Here is a 19,266-nt window from a genome sequence, read left to right on the forward strand (position 1 = left end):
AGGGCTATGCTCGGCATTTCTTTACGTGATCGAATCCGAAATGAGGAGATCCGTAGAAGAACGAAGGTTGCTGACATAGCCCGTAGAATTAGTGAACTGAAGTGGCTATGGGCCGGCCACATAGCACGAAGAGAGGACGGTCGATGGGGCAGAAAGATCCTGGAGTGGCGACTACGTACTGGCAAGCGCAGTGTGGGACGGCCACCTACTAGATGGACCGACGACCTAGTAAAAAGCGCTGGGTCTCGTTGGATGTAGGTGGCAATGGACCGGTCGCACTGGAAATCTATTGGAGAGGCCTATGTTCAGCAGTGGACGGCGATAGGCTGAAATGATGATGATGATGATCGCCATTTTGAGGGATAAAACCGACTAATTCCAAATATATTAATAAAACTAAAGTTCCTCAATGGTTATCAAGTAAACAAACGAAAAATTTAACAGATCCATAAATATATGTACGTAGCAATATGACTAGACGTTTAGTCTTTAGTCCATTTATATTCACGACAGCATTTTCATGTTTTACTCGTACTGAAATAAAAACATTTCCAGATCCATGATACTATAATGTTGTATATTATAGATGCAGATTTATAGATAAATAGATTTGTTATTTAAATGTTAATCAAAAACACATTATTTATTGCTACAAGTAATTTATATTATATTAATATAATAGTCAGATAGTGCACCAACTAACGATACGCGAATAAAAGCTTTCGCTTAGCATTTGACACGACACCGAACAAGGTCGTAAGTCGTCTAACTACTTCTACTTCACATGATCATGTAATCATGCAAATATCAGCAGTATATAAACTGAAAGGACCTGCGATTTTTTATCATTGCATATCAAGTTGTATCGATCAATACAATATGTTCTCCAAAGTAAGTCAAAATACATTTAGTAATATTTCGTTATTCAAAAGCTTTACCGCCTAATCACGGAATCTATTAACAGATTACAAGATTATTAATGGAAGACATAAGTGGATGAAGGGGATATGATACAATTTGTTAATTTTGAGATAACGGACAACAAGCTTTTGTTACTTGTACTATTTCTTTGTACATAACTCCTTCATCACATGCAATTTCTAATAATAGCCTTTAAGGCCGGAGTTTTAAGGTCTAATATGTTTTATAGGCACAGAACACCATCATTCAATATAAAAACTCAAAAATCTTACAAGCGGTACTTAACCACTCATGTCTTCAACGTATGTTTTGATTTGACAGATCGTAGTACTTTGTGGATTGGTGGCGGTGTCGCAAGCCGGTCTTCTGGCTGCACCTGTTCATTATTCTCCCGCCGAATCAGTCTCCTCCCAGAGCATCGTGCGTCACGACCAACCCCAAGCAGCTAGAATCGCAGTAGCGGCTCCCGTCGCATACAACGCCTACCATGCCGCCCCCGTTGCATACCAAGCCCCCATCGCTAAAGTTTTGGCTCACCGTGAAGATCAAGAAATTGTAAGACATTTAATGTTTTATGAAAGCTTCTGTTTATTCTACTACTTTTTTTCATCAACTTCTCATGTTATGTTGTTTTGACAGGCCTACCCCAAATACGAGTACAACTACTCAGTAGCTGACGGTCACTCCGGCGACAACAAGTCCCAACAAGAAGTTCGCGATGGTGATGTAGTGAAGGGCTCATACTCCTTCCACGAAGCTGACGGCTCCATCAGAACTGTTGAATATACCGCTGACGACCACAATGGATTTAACGCGGTCGTACACAACACCGCCCCAACCTCAGCCCCTACCCTCATCAAGGCTGTACCCGCTCTCCAATACTATCATCACTAAATATATGTATTTTTACAAATAGATGAATATGTTTAACGATGTCAATAATTTATTAATTGCAATATAGAGTAACCAAAATTTTGTTGTTTAATTAAAAGTAGATCCTGTTTGAAATACGTAAGCCAATGTTTTTATAAATTTAAAACTGAACACCTATTTATACTTAGAGTCATTTATATAAGACCGACTGATATCAAAGACTGATTTAGATCGATTAAGCTACACAGTCAGAATATTTTTTTGAAGTATGGGAAAATTGCAACGACAGTTATGGAACAGGTGTCTATTTTAATAGGTTTTTTTTTTTTTTGCTTAGATGGATGGACGAGCTCACAGCCCACCTGGTGTTAAGTGGTTACTGGAGCCCATAGACATCTACAACGTAAATGCGCCACCCACCTCGAGATATAAGTTCTAAGATCTCAGTATAGTTACAACGGCTACCCCACCCTTCGAACCGAAACACATTACTGCTTCACGGCGGAAATAGGCGGGGTGGTGGTACCTACCCGTGCGGACTCCCAAGAGGTCCTACCACCAGTGATTACGCAAATTATAATTTTGCGGGTTTGATTTTTATTACACGATGTTATTCCTTCACCGTGGAAGTCAATCGTGAACATTTGTTGAGTACGTATTTCATTAGAAAAATTAGTACCCGCCTGCGGGATTCGAACACCGGTGCATCGCTACACACGAATGCACCGGACGTCTTATCCTTTAGGCCACAACGACTTCTAAACTAGGTAGTATGAAAAGGTTTTTTAGCCACTGTTATCAAAACCTACCCCTCCTGACTGAGCCTGTGCTCGTCCTGGTAACACTGGATAGGCCTCCACGTCAACAGTAATCCTGCCTTCCTTCCACCTCTTATAGAAAAAGGTAAATAGTTTTGGAATGAAAAAAGGACTTGTCACGCAAAACATAGAACTCACTTCTACTTATTTATGTATTTCATAAATTAATGTTAACTATGCACAAATTATTGTAGTCTCACATTAATTTTAGTAACGTTTTCCTATGACTTATTCAGGGAGTATAATAGATGAGATTGTCATTTTTTTCTAAATATACAAGGATCTGTAATTGATGGGTGCGGGGAGATTTTGGTCTCTTTGCATCTTTATTCATACGGAGTACTCTAAGATATAATGGAGTCGATGCTGTTGCCTCCATTGTTTCATCATAACACTTAATACCAGTGTAAAGTTTTTACCTCGAGAGCCATGAACACAACTCAAAAAACATTACTCTATCCAGTTTCTCTTTTGGATTCCACCCAGTGCTCTAAAATCATGATTGTCTGCAATGAAGGTTCGAAAGAAAACCTTTCAAGGGGAGCAGCAGTACAATTCCACTCCTGGCATTGCACCTCAGCAGTGCGGCATTAGATAATATGAAATAGTAAGCCCACATACCCAACATATTTCTAATATATTTACTGGTGATAGGACCTCTTGTGAGTCCGCGCGGGTAGGTGCCACCACCCTACCTATTTCTACCGTGAAGCAGTAATGCGTTTCGGTTTGAAGGGTGAGGCAGCCGTTGTAACTATACTTGGGACCTTAGAACTTTATCTCAAGGTGGGTGGCGCATTTTACATTGTGGATGTCTATGGGCTCCAGTAACCACTTAACACCAGATGGGCTGAGAGCTCGTCCACCCATCTAAGCAATAAAAAATAATAATAATAATAAACCGTAAATTTTAGACTCACATACACATAAAAGGGCACTTTGCTCGTAGAGCAAATGACTCTTAAGGCCGAAAAGTTCTCGGTGACGGCGTAACGAAAGACTTCGCGTATGTAGACCTCCCACGAGGTGAAGTGATGACCACGGGTTGAGGTTCCCGGCAATCCAGTGGATGGAGGCAGCACAGGACTGTTCGTTATGACGAGGCTTGGAGGAGGTCTATGTTCAGCCATGGACTTCTGTAGCCTGAAAAAAGTTAGATAGGTACCTAATAAACGCTATCCATTATACGTATATTTAACATTTTTAAAGTATGGAATCAATATTCCCAATTTCAATACACGTTTTATTAACTTTGCAAATAAAATTTTATCAGCTTGATCACGTTCAAAAGCGAAAAATGTGTTACGTGACCCCGAGCCTAAATATGTTGTTCGCTGCCTGCTTTAAAAGTCTGGAAACTTTTATTGTTGAACACAGTTCTATTTATCTCTTATAAAACAACAAAATGACTTATGAAATTTTAATATTTTATTAAATTCAAGTCTAAACGGTAAGTAAGTAAAGTGAGTTAGTCTACTCAACACGGGGAAGGGAAATGGTGGCCTTTTTACTGGCGGTAAAACGTCATGTGAGCCTACGCGGACAGATACCACCGCCCTGCCTATTGCTGCCGTGAAGCAATAATACATTTCAGTTTGATTAGTGGTGCAGCCGTTGTAATATACAACGTGACTTAGAAATCATATCTCAAGATGTGCGGCGGCATTTACATTATTGATGTGTTCCGGAAACCAGTTTACAAAGGGTAGATTGCTCGTTTCATATTTTTGAGTTTAATTGCATTGTTGGTTATTGCGTTATATTTTTGAAGGTAATGTAGACGTTGAATATGAAAGTAGAAAAGCACACTTAATTTTACTGCGCTAAGAAAATTCTCCAAAATCCTATAAAAGTTGGTCTATGTAATCTGTGGCTGGATTAAATTGACGCGATGAAAGTGATTATACAGATAACAAAATGTTAAAACAGCTGACGTGATATTTAAATAATGTTTGATTGAAACATAAGCAAGCCATACCCAAAAGTGAGTAATGTTGTATATGGTAAATAAGATGTATGGTAAGTAAGAAGAACTGATATCTAAGATCTATCGATAAAAATGTTCTATCTATTCCTGTATCATATTTATCTAATATATAAAATTCTCGTGTCACGGTGTGCGTGATTGAACTCCTCCAAAACGGCTTGACCGATTTTCGTGAATCTTAGCGTGTATATCGGCCAGGGTAGACAATCGGATAACATCTGTTTTTCATCCCTCTAAATGTTAAGGGTGGTCCACCCCTAAACTTTTATTTTTATGTTTTCGACACATTTTTTTGTTTTTATTTTTTTATGATACAGCATACAAAAATACATACAACCCTAAATTTTCACCCCTCTACGATCAACTCTTATTTTTTATTTGTTAATTAAAAACTTTAATTTTTTTGCAAGAATTTTGTTTTTATTTTGTCATGACTTAGAATAAAAAATTTCATATTACTCTGAAGTTTTCACCCCTCCACGATCAACCCCTATTTTTTATTTGTTAATTATAAACTTTAAATTTTTGGGCAAGAATTACTTTTTTATTTTGTCATGACTTAAAATAAAAAAACTCATATTACTCTCAATTTTCACTCTTATACGATCAACCCCTATTTTTCCATCCCGATTTATATTTTTTTTATTCTATGTACAGATCCGCAATAAGGTTGCAAGATGGCAATCAAATATTATAATTGTAGAACGATAAATTCTTATTCAGAGTTTATAATTTCAAGTTCCTTTAATTATGTTTTTTTTTTAAATTCAATTTGATCTCCCGCCCTCGCCGGTCAACTACTGATCAACTATCAATCGATCAGTTATCCCCGCCAAGTGTCACCACTCATCCAGCAAACATCACGTAGTAGGAATGAGGACGAAGCCGGTCTTCTGTTTTTACTCACTATACATTTTGCAGCCCTGTTTTTTTGGTTTTATTTGTGTATCGATCTTAGCTTGCCAGCCATGTTTTTTTGGTTTTATTTGTGTATCAATAGTACGTTCAGTAGGTCTGAGAATCGGCCACTATCTATTTTTCATACCCCTAAGTGATAAGGGTTGTCCACCCCAAACATTAATTGTTTATTTTTATTTTTTGGATAATTTTTTTTGGTTATGAGGTATTATGTGGTTGAATGAGGTTTTTGAGAATTTTATATATTAGACTAGAATTTCCCTAGAAATCTTATTTAAGGCAACACAACGTTTGCCGGGTCAGCTAGTATTACTATAAAAAAAATAGGTTTAATCAACATCAAAGAAATACGAAATTATATAAGTGTACTACAAAAATGACCCACCTTAAAGGCATTAATCCTTTTAAAAATGTTTATCTCTCGCGCCGTCAATTTTACTTTACCAAAGCAATGTAAAATATCCGTGAAGAAAAAAAAGAATTTTAAGCTTTATTGAATAGAACCACCCCGCTTTAAGGTGTCGCAATAAATTAGTGAATGGATTGATTCACGAAACTATGTGACAAGGAACAAGGTCACCATAAGCTGTCTTGACAACTTCCACTCCTTTTACTACACATACGAGTTCATGAACGCGTAAGTATAAAAAGGAAACATGAAATCTCATAAGCATCATTCAACAGTTGATCATTTCACAGAAAGAATCAAAATGTTTTCCAAAGTAAGATTTTAACATATAACTAGTATTATATAATCATTTCGTTACTTGTAAATGTAAATATCACTTGAGCTCAAAAGACAGTTCCGTGAAATTAGTTTGCTAAATTTATTTCAGCTTATTAGTAATACTAAGACTTCAAGAATATGCTTAGTGATGTTCAAAATTTTTTATTTTAAATTGCCAAAAATTTATATTTTTCAGTTAATAGTACTGTGCGCATTTGTGGCGGTGTCCAAAGCTGGTCTCCTGGCGGAACCAGTCCACTACTCATCTGCTGGGGCAGTTTCCTCCCAGAGCATCGTACGCCATGACGAAAGCCACGGTGCTCATTATGCCGCTGCGGCTCCTGTAGCTTACCACGCTGCCCCTGTGGCTTACCATGCTGCCCCTGTAGCGTACCATGCTGCTCCAGTCCACTATTCGTCTGCCGAGTCCGTCTCTTCCCAGAACATCATCCGTCATGATCAGCCCCAGACTATCAATTACGCTGCTCCCGTAGCCAAGTTAGCCGTCGCTACACCCGTCACCTACCACGCCGCCCCTGCCCCTGTTACCTACCACGCCGCCCCTGCTGCCGTGTCCTACCACTCTGCCCCAGTAGCCAAAATCGTAGCTCATCAAGCCGAGGAGATTGTAAGTATTTAATGAACATAATTTAATACATGCAAGTGAATTTAAGGTGCACTTAAAAAAAACTAGCATGGACACAACACATTCAATTGTTTTAAATTACCTTGTACGTCACGGATTTGTTGATGCTCTTTCTGTTATGGATTTTCTGCCAAAAATCACCTTTTATGAATGTAAAGTATTGCAAAGAAAGGAAGAAAAGTTCAATAAAGAGGTCAAATGTAGATTGAACTTCAGACTTAATTCTTTAACATTTTGTACTTTCTAGGCCTACCCTAAATACGAGTACAACTACTCAGTAGCTGACGGTCACTCCGGCGACAACAAGTCCCAACAAGAAGTCCGCGACGGTGACGCAGTGAAGGGCTCATACTCCTTCCACGAAGCTGACGGCTCCATCAGAACCGTTGAGTACACCGCTGATGCACACAACGGCTTCAACGCTGTCGTCCACAACACCGCCCCCACCGCCGCCCCCACACACATCAAGGCTGTACCTGCCCTCCAATACTACCATCATTAAATAATCAATTAAATATTAATGTTATTAGAAAACACTAGATAGTATTGACAATTATTTAATAAAATAAATGATCACCAAATTCGTAAACATTTTTTCATTTATTTCTTCCAGTAAACAGTTGAAATGATTTCAGAATTACTCGATATGGGTAAGCGACCCCTCTTCATTCCAAAACTACCACTTCCCCAACTATGCATTCCTTATAGCCCCCTATCTTCAATCTATTGGATTAGTTAAATGACTCTGGTATTTCCTGCGATAACTTGAGCACAAATTTCCTTTTTGTTAACACTTAACTTTGATATATGCTTAGCATTAGTTGAACAGTGAATTCGTCTACCCTAAGCTCTAAAGATTTGGTAAACATAAAATCAAGATGCATTCGCAAAACATCTATTCTTGAAGTCTTGAAGTCCTTGAAGTCTTCCTTGTCCTGGAGAAACTAGAAAGGCCGCCATGCGACAGATAATCCTATCTTCCCAAAAAATATACATTACAAATAAAAAAACCTACAATTTTTTTTATATGTGTATGAGATCCCTCTCATTACATGAGATCCCTCTCGGTTACGCACATAATAGTGTAGATTAAAAGTCTGAATATGCTTAAGTTTAAATACATAAGATTTTTAATTTACAATAGAATAGTGTACGTATTGTTAATCTAAGATAACAAAATATCTTTTCAAATCAAGAAATTTAGTGAACGCACAATATTATCTTCGATTTATACGAAGCGATAAAGTCGCTCTTTCTCTTTTATTATAGCAACGTACGAGTCGGCTTTGTATTATTAACTTCATTAGGCGTTATTAATTACGTAACATTAAACTCATCTGAAATTTATTAGGTGATACTTTATTAAAACGATATTTACGATTTATTATCAATTTTTTTAGTTCTTATTTTATTATTTCCGACTTTTCGTATACTTTACGTTAATTAAGTCGTACGATTAACTCGTAAACGTAGTTTTAATTCGGTCTACAACTCGTAAAAACTGAAGAAAAAGTAACACTTGTTTAATACAACTTATCAGCTTTACTAATATTTAGAATCGTGTCGATGCCTCGATGCGGCCTGATGTCGAGGGTGACCTCTCCACTGCCTATTGAGGCTAAAGCCACATTGCTAATGCTACAACTAAACTCCAAAAACTTCTCAACCTAAATGTACACTTTAACCTAAAACTCTAACTTTATTAAAACAACAACTATTTAGCCATTCAAGCATAAATCTATTAGCTACTAGGCTGGTCAATGCACAACAATCACTGCTGTTAAGTTTAACCCTTTGCGGTCCTAACACTAATATACCTAATGTAAGACCATATGTCCGATACGTGTACACGGAACTCAAAGTATTTAAAAAAAAGAACATTTAACAAGATTTTTACTTGTCATTTCTTTCTATTCAATTAAAAACACTAAAATCTGTAACTCCGTATCCGTTTACAAAAAGCTCGAAGCGGAAAAAATACGTCTTTGTTGATCATAGAGATGATACGATAAACTGCAGTAAAATTTTTATTTCGTTAATAAAACGTAGATATGTCTGGTTAACATTTTAATTTAAAAACAAACTAACAGACTATGTACCAAATTAAAACATTATCAGCGTACTTATCATACAAAATTACTTTTATTAGACATAAGTCTGTCGTTATTCCAGTTCAGAATTTTTGCAGCAATTTTTTTGTTACGGATAACAATTTGACGATGCCCAATTGGCCAAGACAGATACAGAAGCAGTCAAGCAATCAAATCAAGATAAGCAAGTATATTGTTCAAAGATGTATCTCAGTAGAGTCATAATACTCCTTAAAATGTGTTTTTATCTAATCCACGTTAAGCTTTCGCTAGGAAGTCGAACAATAGGACCTGCTACAATAGCGAAGCTCTAACATTTTTTTATATAATAACCATCGAAAAAGTATAAAATGGATTATATTCTTTCATTTTGTCAACAGTCTCTCATTACATTCAGCAGACGGCAGTTCATCCCATAAACCGGAAGATGTATTCTCAGGTAATATTAAGTTTAGTATTAAAAATTAACAGCTTCCGATCGTTAGGTTATAAATTGGAAAGCTTTCCGAGGATAGGGCTGCTTTTTATACAAAAGAAGACGACGAAATATAAACGTCTTTTTCTAATTTTTCCTATAATAATACTTTCGAAAAGATACTTAATCGACTTCAAGTGTTAAAATTATATTTATTAAAAGGTTTCAACTTTCTTTCTATCGAGTACAATGCTCATAATAATAGCTTATTATAACGTACAACACACAAAATCGAATACATTTAAGAAACCGTTTTCACTAATGCCTCCTTTAAAACTGTTTAATTTCAGTTAGTTTTATTAATTTGTTTCGTCGGTGGCATAAAGACAGTTTTCGTCGATCCCAACGAAGGACCATATGCAGGAGAAGATGGTGCATGGAAAACAATAAAAACTTATCATCCGCCGAGTCCAATCTATAAATACGAAACCTATGTAAGTTATTCAATTGTTTTGGTATGGCAAATCAGTATTTAAAACCGTTTTCTACTACGTATCAATTTAAAAAGACGATGTTTATATTGTATATTCTTGTTGTATGCAATAATTGAATACAATTTTTGTATAATAATCTGTTTTTTTTTGTATTTCTTTCAACAAGTAAAATTGCCGAACATTTTAACAAGGAGCTCTCGTATAAATTCAATTTAAGCAAAATATTTGAATGGAGCGCCAACCGTTAAAAAAAAAGACTTCTACTTAAAAACTTATGTCTCAAGGTGGGGGTCGGCATTCCTTTTATTAAATTTATAGGCTCCAACAACCACCAACTAATAATAAGCGAGCTTTGGGGGTGTCCGCTGGGCTAGAACACAAAAAAATACATTATCACAAACATGAATTAATAATTATAGATATAATACCCACTGATCACTCAATGATCGGGATTCTTATCATATTCACTGACACCTCGAAATCTAGATTTATTTGTGTTTTACACTTTCTTTCTCGAGCTGCCATTGACTGTTTAAGAAAGCTTTAACAACAACAAACAAATAATAGACAATCGATTGACAAACGCCGAAGCAAATGGTACTCAACTGGTCCTTTTTTGCTATTTTCTTATGTGTATAATAAATAGTTTAAAGCAATGAAATGCTATTAATAACTAAATTAATTTTCATTGATTCTATTGCAGAGATATCCGAAATATGAATTCGAATATTCAGTGTCAGACAAAAAGACTGGGGACCACAAAACTCATCGTGAGTCGCGTGACGGAGATCGTGTTCGTGGTGAATACAGCCTTGTCGAACCTGATGGTTCGCTGCGGAAGGTGGAATACGATGCTGATGACCATAACGGGTAATTATTTACATGTTATTTTGTAGTTTTATCAATTTTTATTGTTATAGGAAATTTAACAGCGTTTTAATTCACGATTCCTTAAAAATTATTAACATCGGTAACAACTAATGACACTTGGGCATTATATCTAAAATTCTTTAAAACTCCCGAGCACAGATATCTAGAAAATATAAAACTAAAACACAAAGGGGGCTCATCTTTAGACTGTTGCACGTGAATAGGTCGGCGCTAAAATATATTATGTGCAATGAAGAAAGGAATTGACTCAAAGTAAAATCATATTTTATTCTAGTTTCAGCGCTGTTGTAAGTAAAGGTGTACATAAGCACGGTGACCACGCATACTCAGTTTTTGGTCACACCAGACACTTTTACCCTATCGGACATGGCATCAAGATCAATCACTATTTCCCAGAAAAGAACACCGCAAAAGACGTTAGCTTTGATAACACTGATAAAGGAAAGCCTGTTCAAGAAAATGTACAGGATTCCGTTGGTTTTCAAAAGAGTGCCACTAAGACTGATGTTGAAACATCAGATAAAGAAATTACTTTAAAACCAGAAAATGCTGAAAATGTTGGAAAATCAAATGCCGAGAGACTTATTCAAAAGGATTTAGTCGCAGTGGTCGATTCGACAACTCCTTTGATTATTGAAAATGAGAAATCACTTGAAGGAAGCACAGAAGAGATCAATACTGTAACAACTGAAACTTCCGTAATTGATGCTATGAAAGGGGAAGAGATAATAAAAAAAGATGACCCCAGTCCCGACAACGAAGTAGCTTCGTCACACTACCATATGTTTTATTACGTTTATTGAGTATTTTATGTAAAGTCGAAAATTTCGGATAGTTTCTAAGTCACTATAATAATTTAACTATGCTAAGCAAATAAATGAGAATAAATGTTATATATGAATTGGAATTACGAACTCTTTAAAAAGCTCCACCTTTGCATTATACCGAGAAACTTTCACTTTTAAATTGAACGTTTTTTAAGTCTTAACATGTCCACACAAGATGGCATTACCGCGACACTAAAAGTTAAAAATATATGTACAGATGGCGTAGGTTGCATTGTATATTTAGATTGTACATCGTATATCATTATGATTGGGTGAAGTATTTCTTTTGAATTCTACAACTTTTTTTAATTAAGCAAAGAAATAATTTACACCTAAATAACAGGCTGTCAATAACAATAATTGTCATTAGATATAGCTTGGGTGCTTTTAGTTTTTAAATTATCATTGAAGAATAGATAACTTTACGGCCTACGTGGTGTTAAATAGTTATCGGAGTCCGTAAACGTTAAAAACGTAAATGCCGCCATCCGTCTTGATTAGATTGCATGAAATTAATAAAACTGAAGATCACATAAACTGACCTCATTGAAATACAGCCTACTGTTTTCGGTTGGATCAAATCCCGCTGTAAATAGTACAATTTGGGATACCAAAATCGGTACATGAAATTATAAGGGGATCGAGATAGAAAATAATAGGCGCAGAAGATAAAATATTTGAAAAAAAAAGCCACACCTGTTTGAAGATGAGAATGTAAATCCTATGGACTGGGAGCGCCGTCGTCCGGCTTGAGAGATAGGATCGTGGTTTTAATAGTTTTTATGTGTATTATGGATTTCCCGTCTTTGAAGTTGGAGTTTATGACTACTTCGCCGCAGAAACAGGCAGGATGGTGGTACCTACTGGTACTAACTTACATTACGCCCTACCGCTAGTAAAGTCAGTTGGATGATCCCAGTACGCTAGATAAGAATAATAGTCAGAGAACGTTGCTCTATCCAAATATCTCTTGTAAAACCTCTTATGAGTCCGCATGAGTAGGTACCAACACCGTGCCTATTTCTGCCGTGAAGTAGTGGCAGCCGTGCACTCGTGCAGCCGTTGTAACTATAGTGAGACGTTACAACTTATATCTCAAGGTGGGCGGCGGCATTTACGTTGTAGATGTCTATGGACTCCAGTAACCACGTAGCACTAGGTGGACTGTGAGCTCGTCCACACAACGAAGTAACAAAAATAAAATTTAAAATTTATAAAAATCGCCGAAAAATCGCTTAGTTTTCTTACACGACATCTAACGTAAGGGATTATGTATATCAGATATCAGACACATACATCACATATCAGTATATAAAATATGGGTTCAACAATCTCCCAAAGCAAAATATTTTTTATTTATTTATATTTAGTTTATTTTATATTTTATATTTAGTTTAATATATATTTAATTTATATTTAGTTTATTATAATATAAAATTCTGCAACCTAAAATCATTTATTCAAAGTCATCTAACATATTCATTGTAAGCGACTACTTGCGAAATTTTAAATAAGTGTCATGAATTAATCAACAAAAGTAATCATCACAGTTATATTTCATACAATGAATAGGTATATGAATCAAGAACCGGTTCGGTTACTTCGTGAATGAGAAATCGGATTAATACGCATCTCAACTATTTGCTTAAAGTAATACGTAATAAGTATCGTTGCAGATAATGATATTTAATGATTTACCCAAAACGATTAAACGACGTAAAGGTATTTACAATGACGTATACTTTTATTCATTTGTAATGCTTAAACATAAATATATTTTATTAACGCAGCTTGTTGGACCACTAAAGTGACGGATGAAAGGCGATTGCATGCAGCAGAGATGCGAATGTTGCGATGGATGTGTGGAGTAGTGGAATGTTAGAGGAAGTCTGAAAGTGGCACCTGTGACAGAGAAGCTGAGAAGTGCGCGTTTGGGATGGTATGGACATGTGATGAGACGAAATGAAAATGAGGTTGGTAAGAAAATGTTAACTATGAATGTGGAAGGATATAGAGGAAGAGGTAGACCTAAGAAGAAATGGATGGATTGCGTGAAAGACGATATGGGTAAGAGGGGAGTGAGCGAAGAAATGGTATATGATAGAAGAGTATGGAAGGAGAAAACATGTTGCGCTGACCCCAGGTAATTAGGAGAAGGGCAGGATAATGATGATGATATTTTATTAACGCAGTTTTTGTATATGTGACTCCAAAATCAAAGTAGAGGTGGAGATTTCGCTTTCCATCTTCCACAGCTCTCCTAATAACTCGATACAGTAGTAATAGAGTTAAATATGGGGCATAGAGGAAATATATCGTCAAACCTATTCTCATTCATATTGGTTTATTTTACCTTACATACGATACAGGTCAAGCTAACAAAATGCTAATCAACACACATATACGCAAATTATTTAATATTCATTTGCTTAAATAAGTACAATCTTATAACCTGGTTGGTGGCTACTAAAGTTCGTAAAAAATAATCTAAATTTTTTTGTCGCGACACAATCATGTGTACAAGTTTGAAGGTCAATCGAATGTCATTGTAATGCTCCAATAACCGCTTTATATCAGGTGAATCATGAGCTTATCTTACTTTAGCTAATAAATGAAAAAAAAAAACTTACCGAGTAAATAAATAATTTTAAAAATGAGGCCCTGTTTACATATTTTTTATTTAAAAGTCAATGGAAGGAGTCTTTAATTTTTTTATTTTATTTTTTTGATGGGTGGATGAGCTCACAGCCCCCCTGGTGTTAAGTGGTTACTGGAGCCCATAGACATCTACAACGTAAATGCGCCATCAAATCAAATCAAATCAAATCAAAAAATTTTTATTCAACATAAATGAAAGTACATACTTGTTGAACGTCAAAAGAACTACCGCCAATTCACAAGAACTAGCCTCCGTCCTGAGAAGAATTGGCAAGAAACTCAGCGGGCATGTTTTTTTTTTTTTAAATAAATTATAATTTATTATTTTTTTAACCACCTTGAGATATAAGTTCTAAGGTCTTAGTATAGTTACAACGGCTGCCCCACCCTTCAAACCGAAACGCATTACTGCTTCACGGCAGAAATAGGCAGGGCGGTGGTACCTACCCGTGCGGACTCACAAGAGGTCCTACCGCCAGTAATTACGCAAATTATAATTTTTACTACACGATTATTAATAGTAGTTGCACTGTAAGAACGTTTTACAATCAATGTGATAGTTACCAAATATCAGCAGCTATGCACAATATTCAAGCCGAACGGCCTACATCTATTACAAGGAAGTTAAAACCGGTCCGAATAAATCCCAATTTTCATAAGCCCTCAAAGGTTTACGTAATCCTGTTATACATCTCGGTAGTTGTGGAATCTATGTAGATTAACGAGTTTTGTCGTATAGCAATTAATAATATCATGTTGCCGGGCCTACAAGGAACTTAACTTTCGCTGTGAGTCCTGACGAGTATTGGCAAGATTAAATGTTCTATGTACGGAGTATTAACAATAGACAGTCGCCATCTAAGTAACTAGTTCTTTTGTACTTAAGGGCCTCGAATATGTTTAATTTATGTGCTTATCTATTTTGTCTTTTACTAGTTTCGTACTAACCTTGAAGAATATAATATAATCTATATATTAATACGTGAAGCAAAAACTTTGTATCCCTTTTTACGAACATTGCGCGGACGGAGGAGTATGAAATTTTCCACACTTACAGAGAATATAGAGAAGAAGTGCACAATGCTAATATTTTTTAAAAATAATGCATAAAAGATACATTAAATCAATAAATAAAACATTACACACACTACATACCATATATTTGACGGACACACGCATGCATACTATTTATTGTCAAACTTTTGTTCTTGACGTCTGTTGTCAAATTGAGATTTAATATTGTTTGTCTGTGTTAATATTTTTTATAGCGTAGTCTTGGTGAAATTTGTGATAATAGAAGTATAAAATACAGTCATAATAGTGTAAAAACTATTCCAATTAATTATAGTCGAATTTCGAGTACTGCGGGACCTCTAGTTAATGTAATCAAACAAACGAAATGAAGTGTAGCATACGAAATAAAATATGATAATGAAAAACGAAATATTTAATATAAAAAGTATTTTAAACTATTTCTATTTATACTACACTCGTGCGAACTCTATGTGTCGTCAGCGTCAGTGTGTGTGTATGTGTGTGTTTCAATCAGCTGGCATCGATTGCTAATTTTCGAATTTGGAGAACCGGCCGGATTAGGGCGTCCCCACAACTTCCAACTTCCATAAGCAATCCGAAATTCATGGGATTTTTTTACAAAAAAAAATTTCATCACTTAGATTTTTACAATATTTTTTGCTCTGAGACGAGTGGTATATAAATGTAAGTTATTCAGTTTATTACTTCCGTATCCTCGATCTAGAAATCACAGATTGTTCACCACGCGCCAAGAGAGCTTAATAAAAACGATATCATAAGAACAGTGCCTATTTGACGGAGTAGGATTTAATTAAATAATAATATTAACAGTATTAATAATATAAAGATAATATGTAAATATTGAATAAACAATTTACACATAAATTTCATATTTTACATAAATACCTATGAAACATAAATGCAACGTTCTGTATACACTAATTAGATATTTTAAGCTAATTCAAATTTAACACATGACAACTAATTTTATAATTAATGCTCCTCAATCAGTCGTTTGAAGCTATTTAACGTTTCAGTATGTCGTATACGTACTAAGAGTGCATTTCACAAACTTAATATCTTAACGAAATCTTAAGGAAATTCATATCTTAAGAATTTCACGTGCACGTTATAAATAGTTCTATCCGTGTCACTAAGCTCACATCACTCAGCCTTAATATTATTCTAACATCCTCTACAATTGATTTGCTTCAACAGATAATATTTTAGTACCGATAAATACCCTAGACCGCTCGCGCAGCGTCTCAATGAGACTTAAGCGGATGTTATCAGAATAATGATACGACATATCCTTCGGAATACATACGCATAGCACATTCATTCTCCCAACGAAACTAAAAATGGGAAGTTTTATTTTTATATTTACTCAAACACACACAAAATATTAATAAATAAAATCCAATACCAATCATAAGAGTGAAGAGAAAGTCACGAAAAAACATTAGGATATCTTCTTGCGAGAACATTAAAAAAATGTAGACCATAACAGAAGGTGGTGATTCATAATTTAAAATAGAATCTGATACCTATTATTTAAAGCATTATACTAAATGACCCTTTACAGTTTTCAATTATATTTCAAAAATAATCGACTCAGGGGAACGAAAGAAAAAAAAAGAAATAAAATCCTCTCACTTATTGTCAATTTTCGATACACGTTACGGCTATATCGCTTATTGCGACATTTGATAATGCGATCAGATTGGTAACGCTGCAATTACTATGATCCGATCGGATATCGTCGGGAATAGGCCCCCACCACGACACCCTCTTATTTGTTAGTTATATAAAAAGACAGCACTATCAGACTAATACCAGTTAAGGCTTTTGTGTCCAAAGCAAAATGTTCTCCAAAGTAAGCTTAACTCCTTTCCAAAGATCAAATCGAGAGTACATTATATAAGCGCGTAGGGCAGTCCTGAAACTACTTTAACTATATCGAAATTTCTATTATTAGCTCAACAATCAATCTGCTTATATTTTATTGTACTTTTAATTTACATTGGATAAGTAAATATGTTCCGAATTTTCAAAATTCTGAAAAACCTTTGTTCTCAAATGAAATTTTCGCTTCAATACTGTATCTCACAATTTTTTCTTTTCTGTTATTTTAGATTGTGCTAATTTGCGCTGTTGTGGCCGTAAGCCACGCAGGCCTCCTACATCATGGCCCGGCGGTATCGTCTCAGAATATCGTGCGCCATGATCAAACCATCCACCACGAGACGCCCATTCACTACACTGCCCTGCATACTGCTCCCGTGGCACAGGCTGCCCCTGAAATCCATGCTGCTCCAGCTATCCACACCATCCAAGAAGCTCCTACCTACCATGCAGCCCCAGCAGTCCACGAGGCTTCTTCCTACCAAGCAATCCACTCTGCCCCTACCTACCATGTAGCTCCAGCAGGCCACGAAGCTCCTACCTACCATGCAGCTCCAGCTGCTCACTCTGCAACTACATATCATACAGCTCCAGCAATCCACGCTACTTCAGCTATTCACCAGGTCCCCGCCTACCATTCAGCACCAGCTGTTCATGAAGCTCCAGCTGTTCACGTTTCCACCGCACTTCACGCCGCCTCAGCTGGACATGAAGATCATTATGTTGACGAATATGTAAAGATTATTTGACCAAATTTCTCACTAATTTCACCATATTTTAACAATTATTTTAATATTTCAATATCATATTCCAGGCCCACCCTAAATACGGATACTCTTACTCGGTTGAAGACCCTCACACCGGCGACCACAAATCTCAACACGAGACCCGTGATGGTGATGTCGTCAAGGGTGAATACTCCCTCCTGCAACCTGATGGTTCATTCCGCAAGGTCACCTACACTGCTGACCACCACAATGGGTAAATAAATAGATATGTCTTGTCAATTTTTTGGCCAAAAACTACCTCATGTGTGCTTATTTTAATCTTATTCTAATCTATTTTAATCTTAATCTTTGAATGTAATTATATATAGTTTTTTTTTTTTTTGTGTCAACAGTTTCAACGCAGTCGTCCACAATACGCCTCCCGTGATACATCATCATTAGGACTTGAAGTCTGCTCGATCTGTGATATTAGTGTTAATTTGCTCAAGTACCTGTAGTCGCGAACACCCATAAAGCCTTTCATTTGTTCTCATGTATGTTTGTATCTTGTCGAGTGTTTTAAATGTTTTTTCCACGCCCTAAAATAAAAACTCAAATCAATTGTGAAAAACTATTATCTCTAAACTGTCTCTTCGAATGTGTATATCTCGTTGTGTTTTGATAGCCTGTAGAATAGTTTAATGTCATCATAACCAAGCTTTCTAATGGGGATGGGCAAACAGATGTAAATAGGTTGGCTTAAAAGCAATAAATTAAATTTTAGAAAATTACATACTATTTATTTCAACCCGATATAAAATCATCTACACACCGTGAAGAGCTGTTCCATGCGTAACTTCATATTGTTACTGTTTCAAAATTAATTTCGCAACGATCATTAATTTCTGAAATACCAATTAAATATACGACGTAAGCCAAAAGACGAAAGGAAATACTGCAATCTCATATGCATTAAAACAAGAAGTGTTTATTTCACTAACAAGTCCGGTGGACCGTGAGAATATACAGATCTCAGCCAGATTGCACTCCGAATATTACCATACAATGCTGTAATGAGGAGTGAAAGCAAAACGCAACCACCGAAGTGACCGATCAAAAACTAGTTCATGCAAGAGTCTCCTAAAATGCAGATATTTAATAAATAAAGTGGACATATTTTTTAAGTTGTAGCAACGATTTTGTCTTCTTCATAACATGAGATGTATGACAACTGAATAGTATGAACCTTCAAATCGAAACGAAAATTACTAATTTAAAATTAAAATTACAAGGCATTCATTTCATAAGTCAGTCTATATGTGTAGGTATATAGAATCTAAGAAATATTATTAAA

General features: G+C 35.8%; 3 protein-coding genes across 3 annotated transcripts; all 3 read left to right on the forward strand.

Moving 5' to 3' along the window:
- The first annotated feature begins 6,213 nt into the window (after positions 1-6,213).
- CPR95 (cuticular protein RR-2 motif 95) lies at positions 6,214-7,479 on the forward strand. The gene is given in 3 exon segments (NM_001043398.1): positions 6,214-6,239; positions 6,441-6,872; positions 7,138-7,479. Coding segments are annotated over 3 exon segments (699 nt in total). The 5' UTR covers positions 6,214-6,227; the 3' UTR covers positions 7,393-7,479.
- A 1,928-nt stretch (positions 7,480-9,407) lies between these two features.
- Positions 9,408-11,583, forward strand: CPR94 (cuticular protein RR-2 motif 94). Its single transcript, NM_001173199.1, has 4 exons — positions 9,408-9,419; positions 9,746-9,889; positions 10,593-10,759; positions 11,055-11,583. Exons 1-4 carry the CDS (start codon positions 9,408-9,410, stop codon positions 11,581-11,583), a joined length of 852 nt encoding a protein of 283 aa, NP_001166670.1.
- A 5,572-nt stretch (positions 11,584-17,155) lies between these two features.
- Positions 17,156-18,700, forward strand: CPR93 (cuticular protein RR-2 motif 93). The gene is given in 4 exon segments (NM_001043399.1): positions 17,156-17,176; positions 17,436-17,939; positions 18,020-18,186; positions 18,326-18,700. Coding segments are annotated over 4 exon segments (732 nt in total). The 5' UTR covers positions 17,156-17,164; the 3' UTR covers positions 18,375-18,700.
- The last annotated feature ends 566 nt before the right edge of the window (positions 18,701-19,266 follow it).

The sequence above is a fragment of the Bombyx mori genome, chromosome 22 (genome assembly GCF_030269925.1).
Source record: "Bombyx mori chromosome 22, ASM3026992v2".
NCBI classification, from domain to species: domain Eukaryota; kingdom Metazoa; phylum Arthropoda; class Insecta; order Lepidoptera; family Bombycidae; genus Bombyx; species Bombyx mori.